The following is a 26,713-nucleotide window of genomic DNA, read 5'->3' as shown; positions in this document are numbered from 1 at the left end:
TGCTCCTGCATTGATTCTTTTGCTTGAATTCTTTCCCATTTGTGGTACATTTTATGTGTTTTGCAGTGATGGTGGGAAGATCAGCATACTAGTTTTCCAGGGTTTACATTTCATGTAAGAACAGAGGTTGGGAAATCTCAAAAAATTTCAGCCTACACTGACTAAGGCATACAGCTTCTTCCGAAGTTTTCCACTATATGCTAACACATTGTTTCTGTTGCTCTTTTTATTTCAGCTTACATTCCCACTCCAATTTATTTTGGGGCTGTTATTGACACGACATGCATGCTTTGGCAACAGGATTGTGGCGTACAAGGATCTTGTTGGGAATACGATGTCACATCATTTCGCTTTGTCTACTTCGGGTTGGCAGCTGCTCTCAAGTTTGTGGGTTTCTTTTTTATTTTCCTGGCTTGGTACTCCATAAAGTGTAAAGAAGAGCAACTGCAGAGACAGAGATGGAGGGCTTCACCGGTGAACACTGTGAGTGAGATGGTTGGCCAAGCTGGACCCCAACAGAACTATGCACGAACTAGATCCTGCCCTACCTTCAGTTCCCGGGGAGACTACAGTGTGGCACAAGGAATGAACTGCATAGCACAGACATACCCCGGCCCTTTTTCAGAAGCAATAAATTCCTCAAATGAAAATGCATTGGAAGAAGTCACTGCTGAGATATAGATCCCTGGCTTGGTAATGTAATATTTAGTTTTGTTGGTTGACCTAATTACGGCGCCTTGTAAAACACCTGTGCCTTCTATTTTTAATCTAAATGTAACACGTGATAAAACCAACAAAGCTTAATGCAAACCACTGTAGTATGTTCCTGAGGGCTGGATACCTCAAACCACCCCAAGTTCTTATTTTGCCCCTACCAACAATGAAATTTTAAAAATTGTGTTTGTGATTATTTCAAATGTGTCCATTCAATGTCCATGCTCTGATTTCATGTCGATGTAAGGGTGAGGTATTATGAACAGCAGAAGTCCATGGGAGAATGGCAAAACCTCATATTGTTGATGTTTAAATGTCACAAAAATGCTTACATGTATTGTCAACTTCATATCTGCAAATTGTATTTCTAAGAGAAGAGTAATTACTGTGAGTTCTGCTACAAAGCACAACTGAACTTGTTTAAACTATGCAACTTATTCGGATAATTTTATGTGCAGCAAGTTAAGTTTGAAGTTTGCTTTTAAATACACTACTGCAAGTGAATTTGAAAGGGACTATTTTCAGACTCAAGCATTAAATTAAAAAAAATAACATAAGGTTTAAAGTACTGTTAATAACATGTTAAGCCATACAAAAGTTATGCATCAGGTAAAGTTTGCCGATGTTGAGTCATAATATCTTTATCCTGTCAATATGTGCATTAATTTTCATTTGATGGGCTGTAGTCAATATTCACAAAGTACACAGGCTAGGGAAGTATAATGCTTGTAGTAAAAACCATCAGTATTAATTTATAATAACATTAAGATGTAGGAATCATATACACATACCAGAGTGGATAGGTGCATATTCCTGTAATGCCATTTGAGTGGCTGTTTCTAGTGCCAGATCCATACTTTTCCTGAAGAAGGAAACAACCAGTTTATAGCTTGACAGGAAGAGCTTGGCTGTGTTTCAGAAATGGGTGCCAGTCTTGTTCAGCTCTGGTGAAAAGATTGAAAGGCAGAGCACATGGACTCCTTCCATGTCTGAGTGGCCACCTGGGAGCTGGCGGGCCCTTGGCAGTCAGCGATGGTGCTGGGTCCAGCTTGGCTGCTGGAGGAGGGACCAGAGAGGCCTTCAAGTGGGCTATAAGCAGCCTGCCTGCCACAGTGCCTGGTATGAGGCTTTCCCCTCCCCTCCTGGCACTGCCAGGGTGCTGTGCTCCCTGTCACCGAAGGTGGCTGGGGAGGGGGTACCAGCTCAGACTTCTGGTCCCTCTCCTTTCTGCCCCACTTCTGCCTCTCCTGCTGCCCAGTGCTGCTGGAAAAACGTGGGGGTCCCAGTTGTATGGTTTGTCCCACATGTGGCTGCCTTTCCTCTTGTCAGCTTCATCAAAAGCTTCTCTGAAGGCCAAGAGTGAGCCATCATCTCTCCATTGCCCTTCCAGGGGAAGAGCTAAGAATAGAAGTTGCCTGCAAGCAGGGACCCATGGGATGTGATGTGGCCTTTGCTTATTCCAGATTGATATTGCATGTTTTATCCCCAGGAGATGCTGAGAATTTCTGATCAAGTGTACTTGGCATTTCAGTTCTTGCTCTGGTAACTTTGTAGTGCCAGGCTCATGATGTAGTAGTGGCATCTCAGAGACCAGAGAATGATTTCAGGTGGGCACTAGGACGTTGAAGCTGTATTTGCCCCACAGGAAAAGTCTTAGAAGTTTAGGGAATTCAAAGTACTTTTTTAAAAGGGACTCTCTGGTAGTCAGGTTTGGATTTTTCCATGTAGAGAGGAAATAAATAGGAAAGAACAGAGCTTCTACATATTTTTAGAGGAGTTATTCCTGGTTTAATTTTTGCTTTATGATATCAGAGAATCATAGAATGCCAGGTTGGAAGGGACCTCAAGGATAATCTGGTCCAACATTTCTAGGTAGGAACATGGTTTAGATGAGACAGCCCAGCACCTTGACCAGCTGAGCCTTAAAGTGTCCAGTGCTGGGGAATCTACAACTTCCCTGGAGAGATTTTTCTAATGTCCAACTGTTCTCATAGGGAATTTTTTTTTCTGTTATCCAGTCGGGATCTCTCCAGGAATAACTTGCAGCCATTATCTCTTTCCCATGTGTCTCCTCGTTCAAAGGGAGTCTCCATCTTCTTGGTAGCCACCCTTTAAGTACTAGAACAGGGTGATAAGATCTTATCTAGGCCTCTTCTTCAGGCTGAACAAACCAAATTCTCAGCTTTTCCTTGTTCAGCAGGCTTCTCAGTCCTTTGATTATCTTTGTGGATGATCATCCTGTCTCTGGACCCTCTCCAGCCTGCCCACAGCTTTTTTATATAGCAAGGACCAGAACTGAACAGGCTGTTCCATGTGTGGCCTAACAAGCACTGAGCAGAGTGGGATGATGAGTTTTTTATTTTTGCTGGTGTTGACCTTGTTGATGCAACCCGGCATCCCGTTGGCTTTCTTTGCTTCTTCAGCATATTTGTATTGAGCTTGTCCACCAGGATCCCTAGGTTCCTTTCCAAAGAGCTAGTCCCCAGCCAGGTGGATCCCAGTCTGTGCTGGGTTATGCTTTCCTAGGTGCAAGACCTTCCACTTGTCCCTAAAGCCAAGTCCTTGAAATTAAATGCAGTACACCCCTGGGTATCTGTTGAATTGTCCTGGAAGGAGTAGATTTCCCTCTCTTCCTTTGCCTGCTCCCTTTCCTCATCTGGCTCTTCCTGACTGGCACATGGAATTACCCACAGGGCAGGTTCCTCTTCTTGAAACCAGCCCTGCTGGCTGCTGATTTTAAGATGTCTCCATCTATTTAGGTGGCTTGTAACAATTCCCACTCTCTCTGCAAACTCAGATGCTTCAACCACAAACTACAACACTGTGTTAATCGCCCCCTGCTATTCTGTACACATTAGTATATTTTGGGAGATAAGCTGGATAATTTTATTTTCTTGTGCAGCCATCAAATACAATACATCCTCAGGCATCATGCACTGCCTGAGATTTTAGCTTCTACACTTCTTATCCTGAAAAATAAATTTCCTTGTCTCAGAGGTATTTGGTATATTTTTTTTTCTATAGGAGGGCAGAAGAGATGATAAAAATGTTTCCTTTTGATCCAGTCTCACACAGTTCTTGCACCAAGACATTTCTACCGTGGCAAAAACAGAGGCTAAGTAATAGAACAGTGTAATTGCAGCCCATCACCCATCCATTTTAATCACTTGCCCATTTTATTCATTGCAGGGTGAGGTGAAGAGCGACAATCTTTTCAAATACCTCAGAAACAGAGCATTTAGGGAATTGTAAAAGGTTGGAGATGAATCATCCATCCTTATCTATTCTATTTCAACCCTTTTGTGTGCTTCTGTTCCATGTGAATAACAAGGCAGAGGAGGTTAAGGTTGTAGGATTGTCAGGAGCTGACACTGGTGATAAGAATGAAAATTATAGAAGTGACACATCTGCAACAGCTGCCACTTCCAAGCTGATTTCAAGGGAATTCAGAGTTTTTTGAAATGGAGACCACCTGTTTTTTGGGAAATCCTGACACTTCAACTTTTAAAAAACAGTTTTTAAAAATGTTCGAGAAACTGGAGTGCATACTCCTTTTAGCTTTCCTTTTAACATTGTATGCAAAACAGAAAATAGATTACTTTTCTGACAAATTTGTTAGTGTTTTTGGATGCAGATAATTTAGGCAAAATCACTTAATTAAATCAGCATCCTCTGAAAGAAAGAAAATCCCAACTCTGCACAGTTTTTACTTTTTTTTCTGAAGAGAACTTTATTGAGAGTTAGCTATAACAGTCTAAACTAAGCCAATAAAGGCACGCATAAGAAACAGATCAAATTCTTAGAGAAAGTCAATTCCAGCATTGTCAACATTGACTAAAGTATGGACTGAGACCTGCTGAACAAACACTATTTTCTGAGGTGGGCATTGCTGAAGAAAGCAGAACTGCCAGAGAACTTGTGTGCCTCCCTAGCAGTAGTCATGATCAGCGTGTGGTGCTAAACTGATTCACAAGAAGTAAAAAAGGAGCTTTATCTATCATCCAGGGAAGGTGGCTATGCTGCCTTTTCCCTGTGAAATACTCTCACCCTAGACAATAAAATTCCATTGCCCTGTAATTTTTTGCCACCTTCCCTCTCAATCCCTAAGCAAACACTAAAGGCTGGATAGCAGCAAGTACAAGAAAAGGTAAAGCAAGGATTCTGCTCGCCCACAGGCTACTATTGGTAGCAAACTCAAGTCATCTACCTGCAATTAACCAGCTAGGGATAGTATGGAGCAACAACAGCCAGATAGAGTAATTGCAGATACACAAAGTGCCCTCATGCCATCACAAGGACAAACTGATTTCCTCTTAGAGCACTTATTCCTGATTTTAGGGTGAGGAACATGAGAGAAGTAGCCCAAATATATGGACTTGACTGAACAGGTGATCATTCCTGCTTAGTTTCCCATCCATCCTTTTTCCCCTCAAAAAAGAAAACAATGTAGACAGGGTGTAGCCATGGCCTTGGGTGCATCTGAGGGCAGCACCCTCAGGAAATGGTTTGTAGAGATTTTGGGGACTGGAATATCTGGAGACTGGGACTCTCCATATTTCCAGTTCTAGGAGAAAGCCCTGTGTTTTTAGTCCCTCTTCTTCCCCATGGACATACTGAATATGTTATAATTTGGAACTAATGACATTTTATGTCCTTTAGGACAGCGTGAGCAGCTGCAAGAAACATGTTGAGTATTAGGGTGTAGTTTATATCTAATTGGAAACTTTCTGGTCTTTGACCAGCCATTGTATCTTTAAAACTGCTTGTAGTCACATGCAGCTCCTCAGCACTTGCTGTTTTGTAAGTGAAGTAGGGGCACAAATCTCCTATATATTAGAAATGTGTGGTTGAAAGACCCTAAATTAATTACAAACACTTGACTGTAGTGTTTTAAAAAATGTTTGGTTTTAAAATATAGCTTATTAATTTATGGAACTAACCATTCATTATGGCTCCATCAGAACTTGAATCTGTGTTTAAGTGTAAATACTTAAGTAATGAACTTAAAAATAATGCATGTATTGAACTCAATACCATCTGTATTCAAGAAGTTCTTTTACCCAAAGAACAATTTCCATGCTGAGGTTTTTTCCCCATGGATTCAGAAATTCTTGCAAGCAGAATAGTGCAAAATAGCACTTGAGTACTCTCCTCTGGCATTCACATGTGGCTATTTATACACCTTGCAATGGAGGAAAGCTTTCATTTTCAACTACATTAAAATTCAAAATATTTTCTGGATATATTTTCTAGCCCTTCCTGCCATTCACATATGTTACTAGTTTCTGGCTGAAAATCTGTGCATTATGTGGGAAGATAGATTAAATGAGAGCATCTTTCTGACCTTAAAGCCAATTAAATTGCCCAAGTAATGCTGTAGGTTTGGATTATTCCCTTTCATGTAATTTGGACCTAGAGATTCAGATGACAAATTTTTGGTACACTGCAGAAATGGAACCAAGTGCTGCCTTAACTCCAGACAGCTTGTCTGGGAGAGGGGTTAGCACCTTCTGTACCAACCCTTGTAGGTTGTTTCCCCAGATGCCTGAATTATTGCTGCCTTACTACACTTTCTGTGGGTGTAATACCACCCCAGCTCTTTGTGGTGTTCCATTGACATAAAAATGATGATAAATAGGTCCAAATTGTCCTGTTGCTATTTCAGACCCATATTCTCAGCCTCATCAGTCTGATGGCAAGGCTGAGGAACTGGGCCAGTACCTTGGGCTGGACATTACCAAGCTGGTGCTTTAGCAAGCGTGAGTGAAGGGAGTGATATCAAGTGCTTATTTAGCTTTTATACTCTCTTCACCGGTTACTACAATTGTTTTTGGAGATGAAAGACAAAGTATTTCCTAAATAACTTTATTTTTTTTCTGTTTTCTCAATAATGTATCTTTTATAGAATCATAAAATCATTTTGGTTGGAAAAGACCTTTAAAATCATCAAAGTATATATATATATATACAATATATATATATTATATATATATGTACTTTACAATGACATAGGAGATGCCATGCTGCATGCTGCAGTGTCTGGGTTCCACCAGCTGAAACCATCCAGCTGTGATGTTTTCCAGGTGCTTAAAACACCTGGTAACAGAGATTTACCTGGGCTGCAATCTGAATCAGCATTGCTTTGGACAGTGTTGGCCCCTTGTGTATTAAAATATATCAATATATTTCAGGTCCTTCATACTTGATTTTGTAGACATTTTTAACCTTCAGAGCACTTAGAAGATGAATGGTTGACATCATGGTGGTAGATTCATTCTTTGGTATCAAATTAGGGCTTTCCTTTTTTCTTAGAGCACCTTGTTTCACAAATAACAGTTCCAAAGTAGAGATGTGCACCTTTCAGTGTGGGGATGAGGCATGGCCAGAGTTCCATGATTCTTCTTTACACCGAGTATCACCAATATGTGTTATTACATGGCCAAAGGTTTGCAAGCCCAACTGAACCTCAGGAAAGAAATTTTCCTCATCCTTTCCACAGAACATATGACATAAAAGAGGATAGCTAACATATCCCATAGCTCTATTTCATTACATCAACTACAGTCAATAACAGGTTTTTAGCACCCTTGCCCCTCCAGTCTGTCATATAAGATATTTTCTTTTGACTTAATACAGCTTTTTAAACATAGACATAGCTCTAAAAGTTCAGACTAGCTCCAAACTTTTCTAGGTTTCAAGTGTTATGAAGTAGATATTTATTCAAGTTACTCTACTATTCTAATTATTATGTCACCCATTGTAGGTACTGTATTTTCTTATTTTTTCTCTTTCAAACCAATTGTCATAATGTTATGTGTAACAACATTCTGTTCACGATACAGAATAGGTGAAAAGCTGTGGAATTCATGAAGGGCTACAAAAAACATCCAAAACATTGTTCACTTTGAGGAAGGGTGAGCCAGCTTGATAATCTTTGGACAAATGACTAAACAACACTGTGGTGCTAATAGGTACTGAAGTATTTTATGACATATTCACTATGACTTAAATGAAATACTCAAAGTGTGTCAATGATGCAACTACATATGGGTTTGTTCTTAAAGTCTGGACTTCTCCAGCAAAGTCAGTGTTTGTAATTCCTGGTGGGCCAGTTCCTAGCTGGCTCTTCTGTAGGAAAGTAATTTCAGGAGTCAGGATAAGATTTGTCCCAGCACTAACAGCTGAGGTAAAAGCTATACAGAGCACAGAAATCTCATGTTAGATGTATTTATCCTGCTGCAGCATGTCACTTTATTTAGTGGCTTTGCTTAAGCAGAGGCTGAAAAGAAATTTTGTAGTAATGACACGAAACATTGGGATAAATTCTGGGACCCTTTAGTCAAGGAATGTTAGTAAGGGTTTGAATTAAATTGAGGATTCAGATCTGAAATATTAATGTTCTTCCATGGAACATCAGAAAGAGGGGAGTAGAATAAGAGCAGGTTCTAGCTCTAGCAATGGAGAAAGGCCAAATCTGGTAAACTTTCAAGGGAGCTATGATTTGCAACAGAGGGTTTTGGTTTTAAAATCTTGAAGACAAAATTTTTCCAGTCCGTTTTAAGTTCTGAAGGGTAAATATTTTCTGTTATTCTGCCTAGACTGCTCGTGCAGCAGAGGTATCTGTATCCTAAATTGCACTAAGAGGTACGTCTCTGATCAGTAGGTCAGAAATTTTACCTCTTTAAAAAATTCCATATTTGAAAACATGGAGGGAAATTTCAAAACAAACAAAAAAAGTAATGTATAAAATTACCCAGAACTGAGTTTTGGTAAAAAAAAAAAAAAAAAGGAAAGAAAAAAAAAAAGGTGGGGGGGGGGGGATTTGGAGTGGGATCCATGGTGGAGTGAAAGCTTTCTTCAAATAATTCTTGCTCTTTTCCCTAGTTGAGCAATTGGGAGTTTTGCCCTTGGCTGCAGTGCGTACCCCTAACAAATGATTGAACGGCAACAGTCTGGGTAGCATGTTAGGAGCATGGAGTGGGCACACTGCCTGTAACTGTTTAGTTTTTAAAAAACTCATTAAGCAAATGTGTAGAGTATTAAGGAAATCTGTAGAGTATGTCTGACCATATGAGTGTGTGAGTGCTGTGCTGTGCTGTGGTAAAAAGAGACTAATTGGTTTATGCGGTTTGTTTTGCATTCATTAGGCTCCTGTATGGGCTTTTTAAATTGATATTTATTTCTCAGAAGAACGTAGAATAATTTTAAAGCTGTGTAACACATCATTTAATGAAGTCTGTTGTCAGCATCTGTTGTAAACATGTGTTTACAAAACAAACTCTTGAATACTTGATATTTGGAAATAAAAAAATAGCGGATCATGTGTGGTTTATTTCTGTCAATAAGAAAATTACAAGAAAGGTACATGGGTTGCTGTGCAGTCATTCTGGATCAGGTAATTAGTACTTGGTCTTTTAGTGCATAGTCATACAAAACCAAATCTTCCCACCAAATTCAGTGACCTCTGAATCACATGTAAGTATTGATCATGCAGAAATAAACTGTAAAATTGCACAGTTTCCTCTGGCATTAAATTTGATTGATATTAGTCATATGCTAAGAAATACAGTTGTTTGAAATAGATGTTGACAGCTGGAAAAAATACATAGGGCACAAGCCTATGTGCATCTACACTGCTTGATAAAAGAGAGCCAGTTTGTGAGCCCAAGGACTGGGTCATCACTGTTTAGTGCTTAGTTAACTCCTTGGCTCTGATCTTACCAACAAACTGCCTCCTTGTGGGTTGTGGGGAAGGACTCCCTCATGTCAGAAGTGGCTGAGCCAGGTTTGTTTTCCCCCTGTTCCTGCAGCCACCCAAACCCACAAGCTGTCTGCATCAGGGACACCCATGTCCCCATGCACTATAGGACCACACTATAACACCTTTAGTGGTTGCAATGCAGGCTTTGTATTACCACAGACATTTCAAAATGGAAACAAAATGGCTATTAGATTTTGACTCCAGAGGTTTGTCTGCACAGACCCAAAGGGAGATGCATGGCTAAGTGCTATGTAATGTGGATGAGGCCAGCCTGGTGTAGCAGTGTGGTGGTTCTCACTGAAAAATTGTGCCTGAGCACATAAACTGCAATGCTTTTTGCTGAAACTAAGGGAGGAAGTTTTATTACTGGATCACAACCAGTGGGCATCAACCAGCTAAAGATGCTCAGGCCTGGAGACCAGTCCTGTGTGAATCATCCCTGAACAGGGCTACTGCATCTTGGCTTCTTGGTCCCAACTCTTTCACCACATGCATTTTCCCCTGTGCCTCACTGACTGCCACTGCAAACAGCTGCAGGCATCTAGATTTATTTTGGTGAGGAGAGGAGGGGGGGTGGCCATGCCCAGGCCTGCACTCTGAAAAACACTTCACTGAGCTGTTACAAAGATCTTAACACCAGAAAGATGCTCTGATCCAAGTGTTACACAGGAGCCTTCATTTTTTCAAAGCTGTTTATGTGCATTAACACCTCAAGACAAGAGGATTTATCTGCCCATAACAGCAGCTAACTTGTGTCTGAAGTTCTGGAACCATAAGTGTTACCAATCTTTGTTTTTCTTGAGGGCTTTAAGTTATGAAGAGGTCTCAGAAAGTGTCTCAGACAGTCTGAGGGGGTGCAGGTAGTACTGGCTGCCTTCTTTGTAATCCCAGAGAAAGCATTTAAAATAATGATACCTTCTGCAGATGTGCAAATTTGAAGATACTCCTGTCCAGCTCCAGGCTCTCTTCAGAAAGTACTAAATATAATATATATATACACATAATATGTATATGTATGTGTATGTGTATATATATAATGGACAACAATATATACTATATAACTATATACTACCTTTTTTAAAAGACATTCCTGCCACTATTTTGCAGATTAGAAAACAGCTGAGAAGCCCATCCTTCCTCTTGGCCCACCCCTTGTATGCCGTGAGGAGAACTTGCCCATTAAGTCAGATTTAGGCATTAATTTTCCTCCTGAGCCTTCAACTTCCTGATGCCTCCTAAGAGCTTCCTGGCAGTCACACCATACTCTGCTTATGGACTTCACTGCTTCAGCTATGGGTCAAGAAGCACTGTACAGATAGAAATGAAAAATATATTGGCTTAGCAACACACTGCTTAGGACACTTAGGGATATGACAGTTTTTGCCTCTGGTTTATATATTTGTTGCATGTTGCCAGAGAGCAAGGATCAGAACTGATTCCCCTCTGTGACTGTTAGCTACAGAATGAGTTGCTCATGTTTTTTTTTTTTTTCCTCCTCACTACTATAAAAGTGCTATAGGAAAGTCTCCCACCTGGTTTAGAGGATAGGGCATTATCTAAGTTTCTGGCAGCTGGCACTTTTCTGGAAGATGGATAAGTCCTGAATGAAAGCTGGCTGACCACTCTCAAGCTGAGGAAAATGTGATCTCTTCCATTTCCCAAGTGAATACTTTAAAATATCACAAAAGATGGAAAGACAAATGGGGTGAATGGGTGGTCCAAACTATTCCACCATTCCCTTCTCTATCTCTACCAATTTATTAAGAGAGAAGAAAGCATCTTGTTTGTTTCTTTCAAAGAAATGCACTTTCTAACAGTGGGGGGCAGGTGGCTGGTACTGGCTAATTCCTGCATAAAAATATGAGAGGTAGTTTTATGAGACTTTGCCTTAACTTGCTTTTCTCCATTGAAGCTCCCCCAAACTTGCTGGCTCAGCACTCTGTTCTGAAATGCATCCAGTGCTTGCCACTCTGCTCCCCAGGGGTTGGCATCTCCCATTGCAATGAAGGATTTCCCAACACTTGGCCTAACCATCAGTCCTCTTCCCTGACTCCCACAAACATCACCTGTAGGTTCATGTCTGCAGGAGAATCAAATGCCCAAGAGATGTGTAGAAGAAAGAAATGTTCAAGAAGCAAAGCTTCAGAGGCTGATTTTAGCAGGGGATTGGCATCGTGTGACATTGCTTCACTTCTGGGAACTGCTGCTTGTTCTGCTCTGTGCTTTGACTTCAAGGATTAAAGGATCGGATGAACTGGGAATTGAATAAATCACAGCCTGTCTTAAACAAAAAATAGATATTATTTACATCTCCAGGAATAATTTATAACTAAAAGAATGGAGTGGGTTATTTTGTTACCCATTGCTTCAAATGTGGATGGATTCTTAAGACTGAAACTCATAACATTTTTCAAAATAAATCTGAATTAGGAGAAAAACTGGATCATCTGGACTTCTCTGAAGCAGGTAGAGTAAAACACTTTTTATTTCAAGAAATATTGCTTCTAGACTTTCCCGAAGCCAGAATTGTACTATAAAAGTGTCACAGAAATATTATACAGGATTTAAAAACAGTCTGTATCCTAGTAACTTAAAACCTATGTACAAATAGCATCATTCATGACCATAAATACGTTTTTCTATCAGTCAGCCCATGACACAAACAGAGCTAGTAATTTCAACATATTTACAGAGTCCATCAAAAAGACTGCTTCTCAAAATTATTAAAATCCTACTAAAAGAATCTCCTTTTAAAAAGTTTCAACTTAAAATACAATGTAATTAACGTAAGTTTAACCTGCAGTGCTTGCAATAGCCAAAAAATACTCACTACACTAAATAACATGTAGCAGATAGGAAATGCACCTGTGAATTAGACACTGGAATTACATCTGTTTGAGGTGATTCTTTTTGTTGTTGTGCTAGTTATTTAGATATGTATAAATGTCATGGTTTAACAAGGGCAAGATATTAAGCAAGGGAAGATATGAAGTTTTGAGTAATACAGATTTTCAAAGTCATTTTTGTATTCTACTTTGTAAAATTTAATATTCAAGAAAGAATTTAGAATACAACAACATAAATTATCTAAACTACATTTTTTACCTCATGTGCCTTTTGTATCTAAACTAATGTAAATCTAACATGATTTTATCATTCCCTTTAAGACAAAAAGAATTTAAGTCTAAATGATAATAATGCATTCAAGATATTGTTCAGGATAATAAAAATCAGATGTGGTGACCAAAGCATATATGTATTGATGTAAACCTTTCTACCAGAATCAGAAAAAACCCAACCAAACAAAAACCAACCAACCAACCAAAAAAACAAAAAAAAAAGAAAAAAAACAAAAAAAACCCCACCCAAAAAACCACCAATCAACAAACAAACAAACCAACCCCAAAAATAAACCAAAAAAAAAAACCCCAAAAAAACCCTCATGGATTTTTTAATACTGACAATATTGACATATAGGGAAATAATCCAATTTAAACAAATCTTCCAACAGTTAACAATCATTAGCCATACCTTTCTGAGAATAAATTTAATTAAAGTAACAAGAACATGCAATATTTTTTCTAAATAATATTCAAAGCATTTGTTGCCACAATCCATGCTGTTTACCTCTTTCCTGTCAATCTGTTTATTGGTTTCACAATTATATGAGACAATGAGCAAACTACAAACATGTATTAAATTAAAAAATGGTATGGCAAACAGATTTTAAAAGTGCATTTTACTTTAAAGCATGACATTAGGAATTTCCAGTGGTTAAAATAATTTATGAAGAAGACCTTATGCAGACAGATCAGGTGGAAGCATTCATTCCTGGTGGGATCATTTGGAAATAGAGAACATTACTTTGAACATCCTCTTCAAGAAAGAACTTTTAGTTTTCAGAGAATGAGGTACTGCCTTTGCAAGTTAACACTGTTTCTTTTAATTGAAAACTGGAAATCGTGCTTCCCAGTGGGGTGAATTACTGTGAAAGTGTGTGTATATAGATAAAAGAAAAAAATGCACACAAATACTGACCTGGGCTCAATTTAGCTGCAAAACTTATCTACAACAAACATGGAATGTCAGTTGTCGTGATTACTTTTATTAGTTTGCTAATAATAAAAAGGTGAACTTATTTAATGGTTTACAACTTGGTCTAATCCAAGGAGAGTGGAGCTGAGGCACTGCCTTCTGCATTGAGGATTTGTGAAGTTTCCCCTGTAAGACTCTGCTCTCTTTTTTCTAAGAAGGTTCCTGTTCTCTGGGTACCGATAGATGAATCTCTACTGGACAGGTTTACAGCCTGATGGACAAGGGGTTCATCAGACCTCATGGGAAGGTACATTTGATCTTCAAATATATCTTCCATGGTGTCACTGTCCTGAGGAGTGTCTTTCTGAGGAATGCTGATGGGTTGTAGCATGAAGCTGTGCCGGGACTCCAACTCTATCAAACCGTTTCCACTGAAATCCATATCGAAATGGTCCGATCCGTTATCCTCCATCCACTTTTCAGCTTGATGATTATTTCTCCAGTGTGCGTCGTTCAAACTACTTTTCTCGGGAATATCATTGTTTAATTCAAGTTTCCTCTCCTGACTGAAATTCACCGTGCTCAAAGCGAGGGCTGCAAAGTCAGTTGGTACAATGAGCTGCAGCCCTTCTGCAGGGAGACCGCTCGATTCTTCAGCAGAACTCATTTCCACCAAAGCAAAAGGCGTGGATGATTCGTCCCCATCCTCGCTGCTTTGAGCAGGGTTAGCCTTGTCTGTTTTGTTTTGCTGGTAGTAACTGTTCAGCAGTGCAAACATTCTATCTACATCCTTCAAGTAATTAGTCCAGTCAGCCAGACTAAGTCTATAGTTGTATCTGTATTCATATACACTTTCATTCACACTGTACAACTCTTCCAGTCCTTGCCAGTCGATGTCGCCAGTGAAATAGGGCAGGTTAGCCTTCCCATCCATCCCATAACTGTCCTCTGTTGAAAGAAAGAATAAAGCCTAATGGTGAGCACCAGCTTAAAAGTGCAAGCCAAGCTTCCGTGTGTGTTTGTACTCCACTTTGAAAGCACCACTATTCACTATGTATGCAGCTCAAGATGTAAGATGCTCCACATCTTCGCCATCCAGTTAACGACTCTGGCCTCATATGTGTTCACAGCTCCTGCTAAACACACAACAAGAACTCCCCTGTCTTCTCCTACATCCTTGGATTGAATAAAAAGAGAACAAAATCTGGTCTAGTAGGGCTTAGTCATGACATCCACATATCATCTAATATTTCAAGGCAGGAAGGATGCTTCAGCACCAAAATAATCCATTTACTTGTCCTGAAGACTCCATCAAAATATGGAATAAAAAACAATGGTTAAATATAAATAAGGATGGGACTAAGTCATTGTGATCTGGACTTCAGTAATGCTCACAGGAATTTGGCTTCTGGGTAGCTTGAGACATATAGTCTACAAACAAACCAGACAAATTTTATTTAATAGATAATAGTCAAAGGTATTTTTAAATTTACTTTCTAAACATGGAACAGTTAGGAGAAATAAAAGTTGTAAAAATTTGGTGTGATTGATTGATTTATAGGACTGCAACACTCTGTAAAATAGTGTTAAACTATACATCGCCATAGATCTTCCAAAGGTTTTCTGTTTGTTTTTTTGTTTTGTTTTGTGTTTAAAAAAAACCACTTTCAAATAAAATATTTAGCATCTTTATCAAATAAAAAGTCTGAATAAAGGGCAGAGATATGAGCCTGTATGTAGCAACAAAGATGCATTTTATATTGATCACAGCCAGAAAAAACAAAGACATGAATGAAACCCATTTCCAAAGGATTATAAGATGTAGTTTGAAGCCCATTTTATATTGACAAGCAACACTGAACACCACTATTTCATTAAATTCACTGCACAGGCTGTGTTCAGTCCAAATATTTTATCAAAAAAGTGACTTACAAGGAAAAACTAATCAGGTAATGCAAAAGCCTGTCATGTACAGGGGCAAATTTATCCTTAAGAATTATGTTGTAGGCAATATTTAGTCCATCATATTGAAGGTCAGAAAAATACCATTATGGTCAGAAAAAGCCTTAAGATTTTCTGATGATGCGGGGGCCTTATTCTGGTCCCACCAAAGAAAGATCACTTTCCTTTACTTGGAAACACCTAAATACCTAAATCTTTGCTCTTAATTGACTTTTTTCCCCACTTAATACAAGAGCTGTAAATATTTGGCAACTTTCAATATCTTATTTATTTTAAAACAAGTTATAACAATATGTATATTACATTTTTTTTATTTGATAGGACAGCTATGACAGAGTGTCCTTTTGTCTTTTCCTGAAGTAGACAAGAGAAATGAAATAATGGCATGGCCACATGAGAGCCATCCTGATAAGTCAAATTATGGATAATTTGTTTCCTGAAACAAAAAATAATTAAATAATGCAGAGGTTTCAGAAAAGAAATCTTACTATTCCAGTAATTTGAGTGCATAAAGGGCCCTAGAAAAGATCTTCAGGAACGATGCATGTCTTGAAGAATTTAGTCACCAAACCCTCTAAAATAATAAAATAATAACCACACTGCAAGTGGGACAATGGATAGTTTCTTTTTTTTTTTTTTTCCTTCGCCAAATCAGAGCCTGCATAGGAAAACAAACTGCTGTAGGAACAGTCAGCAGCCAAAGTGGTTTGATACCTGATGGCAGAAACTGAAACAGAAGGGTTGCCACTCAACCAATGTCACCTCTAGGGATCAACCAGGGCAACTGGGGACAAAGCAAGGGTGAGAAAGCTGCCTTTGGGCCCAGAGGAACCTCTGCTTATTGTCCCAGGCAATGGGACAAAGGACTGAGCTGAGCAAGTGGGGTGCCAGGGCGGGCAGCAGGGATATCTGGGAAGCAGGAAAGAGGAGCAGGGTTTCTCAGCAGCAGAGTGATGGGGCTGTGCTGCACAGAAGCAAGATCAAATATTTGCTGTATTTTTATAAAATAGGTTGAGTCAAAGCTACAGGGTCCTTCATGCTGGGTGTATTTTTTTCCCCTCTAAATGTGGTGCTGTTTCTGCGTCAACAGGAATTTCACATCTGGGAAGGCAATGGGAATTGTTTGGGATCTTCATGTCAAGCAGAAGAAAATAACTTATTTAAATACATGGAATAGAGGTAACTCGTATTCATATATATGTTAAACAAATACAAAAACAAAGTCCTAGAGCTGACTGCATATTGGCTGACTGATCAAGTCACCTCACAGGTTAATTCCACTACATCAACTTAGCCTTTTACGCTTAGCAGTAAGCATTAAAGGTTTCCCACTGAAATTGAAATATATAAGGGGAAAGGAGAGAGGGAAGAAAAGGTTTTCCCCTGTAAGAAATTTCATTACAAATAGGAGTGAAACGGGAAAGTGGAGATGAGTTGCATCTGAGTAACAGCATGGCAGTGGTTTCCTTGATCAGTATGTTGGAATTTCTCAGCTGTTTCATAGACCCGAAAGAGAAAAAAATGGTTGCTAACTGTTCACTGCAAAACTTCTTCAGATTTTTTAAAAAATAAGAATTAGCCAAGCTTCACTGCCCAGCTATTATATCCTGGAGTCCCATGACACCATCTGGCCACCTTGTCTCAAAACTAGCAAGATATTTGGATATACCTCTGCTGAGTCAAAGGACAAGCCAGTACCATCATTTTTATGGTGGCTTTGAAAAACCTCAGACAAGCAGGGCTGGACAGAGGAGTGTGAAGTTCCCACATCCTCTTTCTAACCACGTCTGCAGAGTCATGTTCTGTCCATCAAAGGACACATGTGACAGAAGTTCTTCCCTGCTGAAGGTCTCTCCCTGAGTGTTAAGCAGACAGCCCTATACCTGCTGTTTCCATACAGGCTGTTGTACCAGGATGGTACTTGGAACACAGGTAGTGCTGTGCTGACACGGGGCATTTGGAACTGCAAACAGGTCTAGGTGAAGAAACCACAAGATCTGAAGAAATCCTAAGGGCTAGTTCAGATAGCCCTTAGCAGCACAGGGCTTTTCCTTTCTCATTCCTGTTTTTTGCTGCAGGCATCAAGAAATAGATTTTCTAAGAGATTGTTTTAATGATTCCCGATAAATGGGTTTTGTTTATGGTTTTATTATTTTATTTTATTTTTAGAAAATAAAACCAATTTCCAGCAAGATGGTGCTTGAACTATGATGCTGGATCCAGGCTTCTGTGTATGTTAAAAAACCTGGTTAAAAAGCCTGATAACACAATGCAATATCACTTGTGCTATACTATACCAGCTATTTATCCCAGTAGCATAATGTTTATTGACTTGGTATCAGAAGTTAAGAATGTTTTCATTACTAAACAGTGTAGCAAGGTACAATTTAGAGATTAATCCTGTGTGCTCTATTATTCTGTGCAATCCTATAATTCAAAAATGCCATTTCTGTTAGATCTGTAGTTAAAATGAGGGATACTTACAGGGACATCTTCTAATGAAAGACTTAGAAACATAATTACAGGGATTACTTTCTATCATTCTAGTAACCAGTTCCCATCAGGCTGTAACAAGCAATGCAAACAGCTGGGATTTAACCAAATGAGAGCTTATAATTTTCCTAGGTGCCAAAGCTGTTTAAGTGAGAAAATACAAAATTGGCTGCAAGGAAAAATTAGCTGCATAATTGCAGATCTATAAAACATTGAAATACATTATCTTAATTGTTCGCTGGCTCCTGGGAGCTAATTACAAGGTTCTTTTCAGAAGATCTTGTGAAAAAAAGTTTTAGGTAGACCTGTATACTCCTTGGAGCCAGTTTACTTCTCAGGTAAAGAATGTGTATCAGGAACCACTCCTATTGGAGTAGCACATGGAGCTGAAAAGGTATTAAAATGATACACTGTGAAAATTATCAAGTTTAAATATGACACTTGAGAGACTTTAATCAGTTTCTCACTGTGAGTACAGGTATTGTTCAACAAGCAGCAAATGTGGTACTGTCAAGGCCTGAGATTTTTCAGTCTCTTCAGGCTTTTGCTTTATGTTTGACTTGTTTCTCTACCAGGAGAAACTGGGCTATGCATGATAAACATGTGGGTACAGTAAGTGTACTTGCAAATGAATACTGCTGCAAACAGCAGACTTTCATGTATTCCTCAGGTTCAAGCACTAGGTATAAAAAAACCCCCACATATGATGCCTTCATATATTCATGTTCATATATTACAGCCTTTTAAAGAAATTTCATTTCATGCTTGTGGGATCTGGTCTGAAAGTATTCTCCTCCCAGCCCAAAGGAGCCCCATCTTCTTGCCACACTTATATTCCAATATCTCCTGCTGGCTTCTGAGCACATGCTGCTCATGTTAAGCACAGCTTCTGCTTGAAGCAGTGTCTGTCAGTGTTTCCTATTGCCAGTGAGAAGATTTTTACTTCCATAGTTTTGGTTCAGCTCTTTAGGTACATACAGGTTTTTAAGCACATTTGATTGATGTTTAAAAAGCAACCGTACAAACTTCCTAGTTAAGACCAGAAAAAACCCCAACCCAGTAACAGGAAAACAACCCGAAAGAGGTGATTCTTTTTGTGTCATTTCCCCTAGATAAACATCTACAAAATACAGGCATGAGATATGAGCTGTATGAAGTCTTGCTATGACAACGAGCTACGTTAAATGCAGGATGGTACATCTAAAAAACAATGGCCAAGTTCAGTGTAGAGCAGTTAGAAAATGCATGCACCAAAAGCTATGCTGTGTGCAACATGGCAGGATACAGACATTAGTTGAAATGGACTGGAGTCATGCAATTATTTGGAAAGAAGCTGCTGAGGAGAATAAAAAAGTGTGGATACCTGTGTGGATCATAGCTTCCTCCATCTTTATTTCCTGATATAGGAAAATACAAGAGTAACTTTTGTTAGTGTTTAGAACTTGTAAAACCATTCACAATGTAGTTTTCCATGCACAGCATCTAAGTCCTAAAAAGAAATGTACTGTGTTAAATAAAGACAGAGCTGCAGTCCAACAAAGGTTTCCTGGAAGTTTTATATAAAAGAATTGAAAATACACCATTTTTCAAAAATAATAAAACCCCCAAACAATTAGATATTGTAAAAAAAGAGGAACATTTGTAGCTGAAGAAAGAGATACAAAGATGCAACACCACAAATCATGTAGAAGGGAATATTCCTGTAAAAAAATCAAAGTATTCAATCAATCCAATTGAAGTGCATTGAATTCCAGAGTTATGAAGTACAAATACGAGCTATTTCTGTACTCAGACACTTTTGTAAAGAAATATTTCTTCCCTCAGAAATGGCAGAGACTGATCAGAAGTTTGCAATATTAAGTCTCAGGTGTGGTGTAGAGCCTGGAAGTTGTTCATATAGGCAGATAGCAATTGGAATAAACACAGGATTTCATACCTCACCTGCTAGCAAGAGGCAAAACCTACCCAAATAAACCCTACAATGAGAAAGGGGTTATGACTTGGAAGATCTGCATGTGCTTGTTACTGCTTTGCTCAAATAACATGATAACTTTCCTGCAGCTTTTCTGTCAAATGGTATTTGCCATCAATACCTGTCTAGAATAACCTCTGCAGACTTCCAAAGATGCTTCCTGGTCATGCAGTTGTGCAGGATGCTGTATGCAGATCATTCCAAACTATTTAGAGCAACAGTTTGGAGAGTGACACTTCCTGGATACAATTAGTATTCAGGCAGAAAAATAAAAAGGAATTAAATAGAAATAATGGTATGGAAATAATAAATGGAAATTTCTAATTTTTTTGTACCTGTTTCAAGTCCTTTTGGCCTTGGATTGCACTGTTTATAACCTTGACAACTTCGCAGCTCCATTAGCTGTATGTGTAATTGATTCAAAATGCCTCTTTCCACTGTGTGAACTGTATTCGTCAGCTGAGAAAGAGAAAAATGCAGAGGAAAAAATTATTTGACAACAGAAATAAAAAAAAAACCCACACTAGAGGAGTCTGGTGAATGACATTTTGTAACAGGGAAAAGGGTTTACCTGATAGGGATCAGTGTTCATATCAAAATATTCCAAGAAGCCAGTTGCAAACTCACAAAAGAGAAAATTGTGGGTGTCATTGACTGTCCTCAAACACCAATAAGTGTTGTTATTTGAGCTTGTGCAAGCACAGAAAGAGCCCACTGTAATTAAAGAGAGAAGTTACTGGTTTTTAGTGAAAACATAATGAGCTTGTTGTGCTAGTGAAACTTCTGTAGTTTGTTGTGTGCTTCAATTCTAGATCAGCTTAAAAAAATCTTCTATTTGAATAATGTTAGTGTCATCTAAATCAAATGTTGCTAAGGCAATTTTCACGAGCATGCAGTTAATGAAAGCAGAAGATAGTGAAACCTTTTTGTTAATGAGCCATATTATCTTCTGAATTGAATGCAGTTTATTGGGATTGAGCAGAATTGAGACTTTACAGAAAAAAACCCAACATAAAATCCTTAAGATTTGTATGCAGAATTCATTGGAATTCCTTACTATGTACAAAGATATTATTTCCCCCACCAGTAAGTAGCCTTAACCAAACAGAGGCTCTGTAATGCAAATACAACAGAATGTCACAGAATTGTAAAAATTACAGAGGAGGGTCAAACTGCTGCTTGATATAAAAATGAGATGGAAATGACAAATCAAATAAGTGCAAAGCAGTGTAGGGAAGCAGTGAGAGAGGTCAGGCAGCAGGCAGAAGGGTTTGCAAGCAAGGGAGCTTGCCTGGCACTTTGATTGCAGGAAAGATGGAAGAAAGATGGTGGGGAGGAAGACCAATGGATAAACTTATGCTTCATTTTAAGCAGCTCTCCCTTACTGGCTTGACTTTTCCACTTAACTATTATTCTGAACTAAACCCCTTGTTTTGTTTATTTGATACACAAATAAGAGGGAAATTGAATCATTCAGCAAAGCCATTGTAGGACAATCCCAGGCAGCATAAATTTTGTTTTCACTTTTTAGCCTGGGCAAACCTAGACTGGGATTCCACTCCAGACTGAAGACACCTGGATCACAGGTGTCACAGTGATGGGAGCAGCCATAGAGATGATCTGGGTACATCTTGTTTATAACCTGGTTCTGCCAGCAGAAGAGGCTGTAGGAGGGGTATCTCTCAATTTCCAAACAAACTGCCAATAAAGTTTTGCTGTAGAAAAATGTACTTTAATTCAAATAATAAAATATTAATACTCCCTTAGATTTTTATTTAGATTTCTTTAGATTTGTTATCAGTACTGTGACTAGCCGTAAGGCTATCAGTGCTTTGAACAAACTTTATTAAAATATTTAGAACATTGTACCTTATTATGTGTATAATGTGAATCAATATATTAAATCTTCTGAAACTTACAAACTGGCAAAGGGACTTTTTTTTACCCCATGCCTCCATGCCTGTCACTGGAACATTGCCAGAATTCTCAGAACACTTCTCATAGCTCTCTGTTACTCCACAGTTAAAAAGTAATTTAATTGTTGTCCTTAAAACAGAAATCATGCACACAAACTGCTTTAGGAGCATCTTACATTAGGAACACCTTACATTTCAAGAAGTGTATTAGCAAACGTTCTAAATTACCACTAGAAGACAACATCTTTCTCCAAGTGAAAAATTGCTCTTAGCAAATTTTCTGCTTGGAGTCAAATATGTTGTAACTTAATAATACTTTGAAGTTTCTGAAAGTACAGTTTTTAAACACTTTTCTGCTTCCACCACCACAAGTGAGAAAAGTGTTGCTTGTTAATGCTGAATACCATGAAGTGTTGAAGCAAGCCTCAACAGGAAGCTTAAAGGAAATATTTTCTAGCTATAATATTTGCTTCTTATACAGATTAGTCAAGATACAGTTCTTGATCTGAAGAGTGATCAAGTGAGTGCCCCACAGTGGTGATTTTGAAATTCTTTTAGAATATAAAAAATGGGAATAATGGGAAAAATTTGTAAAGGATAATATCTACACTTTCTTCATAGTAAGGTGTTTGAAACTAGAATGGTAAAAAGGAAGTCAGCCTTTTATGAGATTGAGTTTGTGACAAAATTAAACGTCAAGTCCAAAAAAGGATTTATAACAATTGGAAAAATGAGGGTTTTTTTTAAGGTTTTAAAACCCAATTAAAATTCCTATGAAACATTTGAGATGGTCTCAAGAGATGGTCCAAATCTCACTGGCTGGTTATGAAAGCCTGTGTGTTAGAGCTCAACTCTCCTTTTTGCTTCCTCAGTGTTTAGCATTGAGTCTCTTGTGATTATTTCATACAGATAAGCAAAGCAACAATTGCAAACACACCTAATTCTTCCTTCATACCGTAGCATTACTGAGTGTCAGTTCTTAGAAGTAATGCTCTGATTGCATGAGGTGGAAATTCTGGAACACAGCAGAGGATAAACCTGCATCATCTCATAAGACTTACAGTTCCAGAATGGTGCTGTTTGCCAGTGGTTGTTGTCGTGGGTAAAACATGTCAGTCCAGGAAGGCTGCACTCATCTCCTTTCTTCTGGCGCCTTTTCCCCTTCCTTTCCTTCTTCCTCCTCCGATTCTCTTTGAACAGCTGCAGTTTGCCATCCACTTCCTGTGCTGCTTCTCTGTTGGGAAAGTTTGGGACAGTTGATGGACAAAAGTCTCTATCTGGTTAATAAAAGCACTTTTCTGGCTTTTAAGAAGGTGAGTGGATGGGAATACGCACTTCTTCTGGCTCGGCTTCCACCCCAGGTGCTGTGGTGGTGTTTGCTTCAATAAGCAGGAGAAACAATGCAACATTGCACTGAGATTTAACCTGATCTTCCAGATAATCTTGAGGTCACTCAATGATGAATTTCATCCATTTTTCTATCAGTAGGTTTTAAAAATATTAACCATAAGCTTATATTAGTCTGTCCAAAACTGCTGAAGGTTTCTTGTGAGAGCTTGTTGTGTGTGACCTTTTCTTTCCCTTGCCTTTCTCACTTGCCCTCCCCATTGAAAAACCCCCCAAATTATATTTCTCCAGTAACCAAAAAGTCAGCTGAGAGAGTAAGAAGACAGTAACAATCTTACTTGAAGGGATGAAGATGGCTCTTGAGTTTTTCTTGGGCCTTTACTCCTTTCTCTTTGTTGTAATAGCTACAGGGGAAATTATTAGGAATTATTGACTTGTGAAACCATTTGCAACACAAAACCAAAAGAGAAACATACCATCTTCTTAATTTTCTTAACTAGAAAGTATGACTTCCAGGTTTCACTGCATTTAAAGAAGTTGTATCTGTGTGACAGATCCAGTGCTAGATTACAGCAAAACTACAGCTGTGTTCAAATATATTAGTAGACTACAAACATATTTAATATTAAAATTTTAACATTTATTGTCTTTTGATTTTCAGCAGCTTCTGCTTTTAAAAGTGTTATAACTGAGTATCTACAGTGATTACAGATATCAATACAGCTTATGTTCTCTATTTTCAATCTCAAAATCTTTGAAAATGTGTGAGCTTTAACAATCAGTGAAGCTTTTAGTGCCATCTCTCTTACCTCTGTTTACTACAATCACATTCATCTGGTTTTCTCCTTTTCAGGTGTCCTCTAACTTCCCTCAAATTCTTAATTTTGTCTTGTAGAGCTTCAATCTGCAGAGAATACTTCCAAGTCAGAATTATTCTTTGAAAAGGTAGCAGTGTCAAGACTTCACTCAGATTTTAAAATACCTCTTACCTCCTTATCAATGTAAGCCTTGTGGTCCTTCCAGGCTCTGGTGGATTGATACAGCTCTCTCTCACAGTGAATAGTGTCATTTGGAAGAATAAAACATCTGTAGACATGGATAGGAAATAGGAAAGGAAAAGTCAGGAGTTTCCCAATTGCCTATCTATTTCTTCTCTGTCTTTCAACATTTCTAATCAATTATTTGTTAGAATCTGTTAAGAAACAAATAAAGTCTACAAGGTCTTCTCATGTTGACTTAATATTAATAATTGCTTCCATCTGTTTTTTCTGCAAAATGAAGAAAAATGTATCTTTATCTATGATTCTCTGTGCCTGCTAGGCAAAAATGGAATGACAATGACACCTTTGACATTCTTAATCCAATCAGAAATTAAATCCAAATATCTAATAAAAAGAATGTAAAGCTTCTTGTAAACCAAACATGTTATTGCTTATTTAACCACCAGCTGCAGACAAATATATTCATCTTGACAAATGAATGAACCTCATCTTCCAAGTATGCAAATTAGTCGATACAGTTGTTGATCAATATGATATAATCAATAGAGACCAATAATGTTCAAATTATTAGAGCAAAAAGTTCCAGTGGTAAAAAAATACTCAACAGAACATCCAAAGAGGTGCAATTACGAAAATATTTATACAAGTGTTTGAAAAAAAGCTCTACCAAGAGAAAGAAACACATGGAAGTCCAAGGAGGTGGACTGATACAGAAAATCCAGTAGACTACAGGGCTGAGCTTTCTAAGTATCCATGCTGACAAACAGAAATTCCTTAATTATAGAAATACTTTGACACAATTCTATAGACACAACCTTTCTTGGGTCCTGCTTCACAAGGACCCTTCTTTTCATTTGGGGGAAAAATAGCAGAAAGGAAGACTTAGATGCTTATCTCTTCCCATCTTATCCCATTATGTAATTTTCTTCACTCAAAGAATTCTCAAAGCAATATTGTGTTCAGTAGAAGTCAAACTCTGAATGGAGAAATAATAACTTATCCAGAATATTATATATTAATATATACTATATATTAATATATTAATGCATATTATATAATTATACATATAATTATATATATTATATATATTGCTATATTAATGCAATAGTTGGAAATTCTCAATATAAAAAGGATCATTTGTACTTAATCAAAATTAACTTCTGATATTAAAAAGAAAAATAAAGCAAAAACCAAGGACACAGAGAGAGAAAGTTATTAATATTTTTCAAAGCAGAAAAGTTATAAAATAGAAGATTTTTGTTGCCTACATTTTCTTGGCTTTTCAGATCAATCATAATAGCTTTTTGAAACTAAAAAATATTTTGAGATTTTTGCCTTCTCATTCAGACTTAGTGTGGGGCTAAAACTGGAAGTCAAAGCATCTTTCAGGATGGAAAAAATTATTGTGGGTCTCCTCAGGGATGAACAGGTCTGATGTGTCTTAAGAAAGATGATTTAACTGACCTAATCTGTCTGCATTTAGAGTAGGACTTTAGTCATTTCAGATTTAGGCATCTATGCTAAGTTGGTAGCCTAGATTTTATAATGAAAAGCAGGAATGTCATTTTCACAGGGTGATTAATCCATCACAGGATGCATGTTTCAATACAGAGGATGAATTTCCCTCTGGAGGTGTCTACTCCTCCTCAGAAACAAAACCAAAACTAGATGCCCCCTTGAAAATACACTTAATAATTATTCCACCTATTAACAAATAAAACAGAGGTTTCTCTAACATCTACAATGATAGCTCCTAAGTATTGTATTGATAATTGTAATGATAAAATCATAAAAGATGGAAAGAGAATACAATTATAAAATTAAGAAGATTTAATTTTAAGAAAAAAACCCCCAACAAAACCCCAGAAAAAGCAATCATACTTATGTGTTACTCTGACAGAGCTGGGTTGACCTATAGCATCAGTGCCATCAGCAATCATTATTTCACCACCAGTTTCCTGTGCTTCTTCCTCTTGTTCAGCGTTGTGACGCTTGGAGATACTTTTGGTCTTTAACACTTGCAATTCTTCCTCTTCCAGATTTATGTCATATATTTCACCTTCAAATTCCACAGACAAGGACCGGGTTTGGCGAGTATGAACAAATCGGGGTTTGTATTCTGAAGCAGAAGAAAGAAACATTCCCAGTTGCTTATACATATCTACATGACCCATGCCATGAACACAAAGCATACCCTAAAGAGAAATAATGCTGTTTTTTTTTTTTTTTTTTTTTTTTCTGTGGCTTTACAGATGCTTATTGAATGATTATATGATATGTTGGGACTCACACATTCAGGAGTAGCATGAAATTTTGATTGCTTCAAGGCTTGCATTTCATGCTAGTCTGACCTTATGCCACAGTTAGTATCTATATCCAGACAAAATCAGTATCTCGGAAATCAGATATCTAGAAAGAGACACTCAAAATACCAGACACCACAGGATTAGGAACTGCTTCAGAAGATTAAACAATTCAGTACTGTGAAGAAGGTCACCACGTGTAAATTGGC

The 26,713-nt window shown here is 38.0% G+C and overlaps 2 protein-coding genes across 12 annotated transcripts in view; one reads left to right on the top strand and one right to left on the bottom strand.

The window, feature by feature from the left end:
- Window positions 1-9,035, top strand: part of SLCO5A1 (solute carrier organic anion transporter family member 5A1) — an 81,024-nt gene extending 71,989 nt beyond the window's left edge. For both annotated transcript variants that reach the window (XM_071737752.1, XM_071737753.1), the window contains exon 10: window positions 236-9,035. In XM_071737752.1, the coding sequence (XP_071593853.1) occupies window positions 236-681 (446 nt within the window). In that variant the 3' untranslated portion in view covers window positions 682-9,035. The remainder of the gene's footprint in view (window positions 1-235) is intronic.
- Window positions 9,036-11,942: 2,907 nt separating this feature from the next.
- The window catches only part of SULF1 (sulfatase 1), a 138,318-nt gene continuing 123,547 nt past the window's right edge, over window positions 11,943-26,713 (bottom strand). For 7 of the 10 annotated variants that reach the window (XM_071737742.1, XM_071737741.1, XM_071737740.1 and 4 more), the window contains 8 exons: window positions 26,083-26,320; window positions 24,190-24,286; window positions 24,010-24,104; window positions 23,539-23,604; window positions 22,915-23,087; window positions 20,509-20,651; window positions 20,273-20,396; window positions 11,943-14,458 (listed from right to left, as the gene is read on the bottom strand). In XM_071737742.1, coding sequence (XP_071593843.1) covers window positions 13,635-14,458; window positions 20,273-20,396; window positions 20,509-20,651; window positions 22,915-23,087; window positions 23,539-23,604; window positions 24,010-24,104; window positions 24,190-24,286; window positions 26,083-26,320 — 1,760 coding nt within the window. In that variant the 3' untranslated portion in view covers window positions 11,943-13,634. Of the gene's footprint in view, window positions 14,459-17,348; window positions 19,363-20,272; window positions 20,397-20,508; window positions 20,652-22,914; window positions 23,088-23,538; window positions 23,605-24,009; window positions 24,105-24,189; window positions 24,287-26,082; window positions 26,321-26,713 lie in introns of those variants that run through there. The other 3 variants (XM_071737749.1, XM_071737750.1, XM_071737748.1) reach the window with 2 other exon arrangements.

Source organism: Heliangelus exortis, chromosome 2 (assembly GCF_036169615.1).
Source record: "Heliangelus exortis chromosome 2, bHelExo1.hap1, whole genome shotgun sequence".
Classification (NCBI taxonomy): domain Eukaryota; kingdom Metazoa; phylum Chordata; class Aves; order Apodiformes; family Trochilidae; genus Heliangelus; species Heliangelus exortis.
This window is presented reverse-complemented; position numbering and strand designations above follow the sequence as displayed.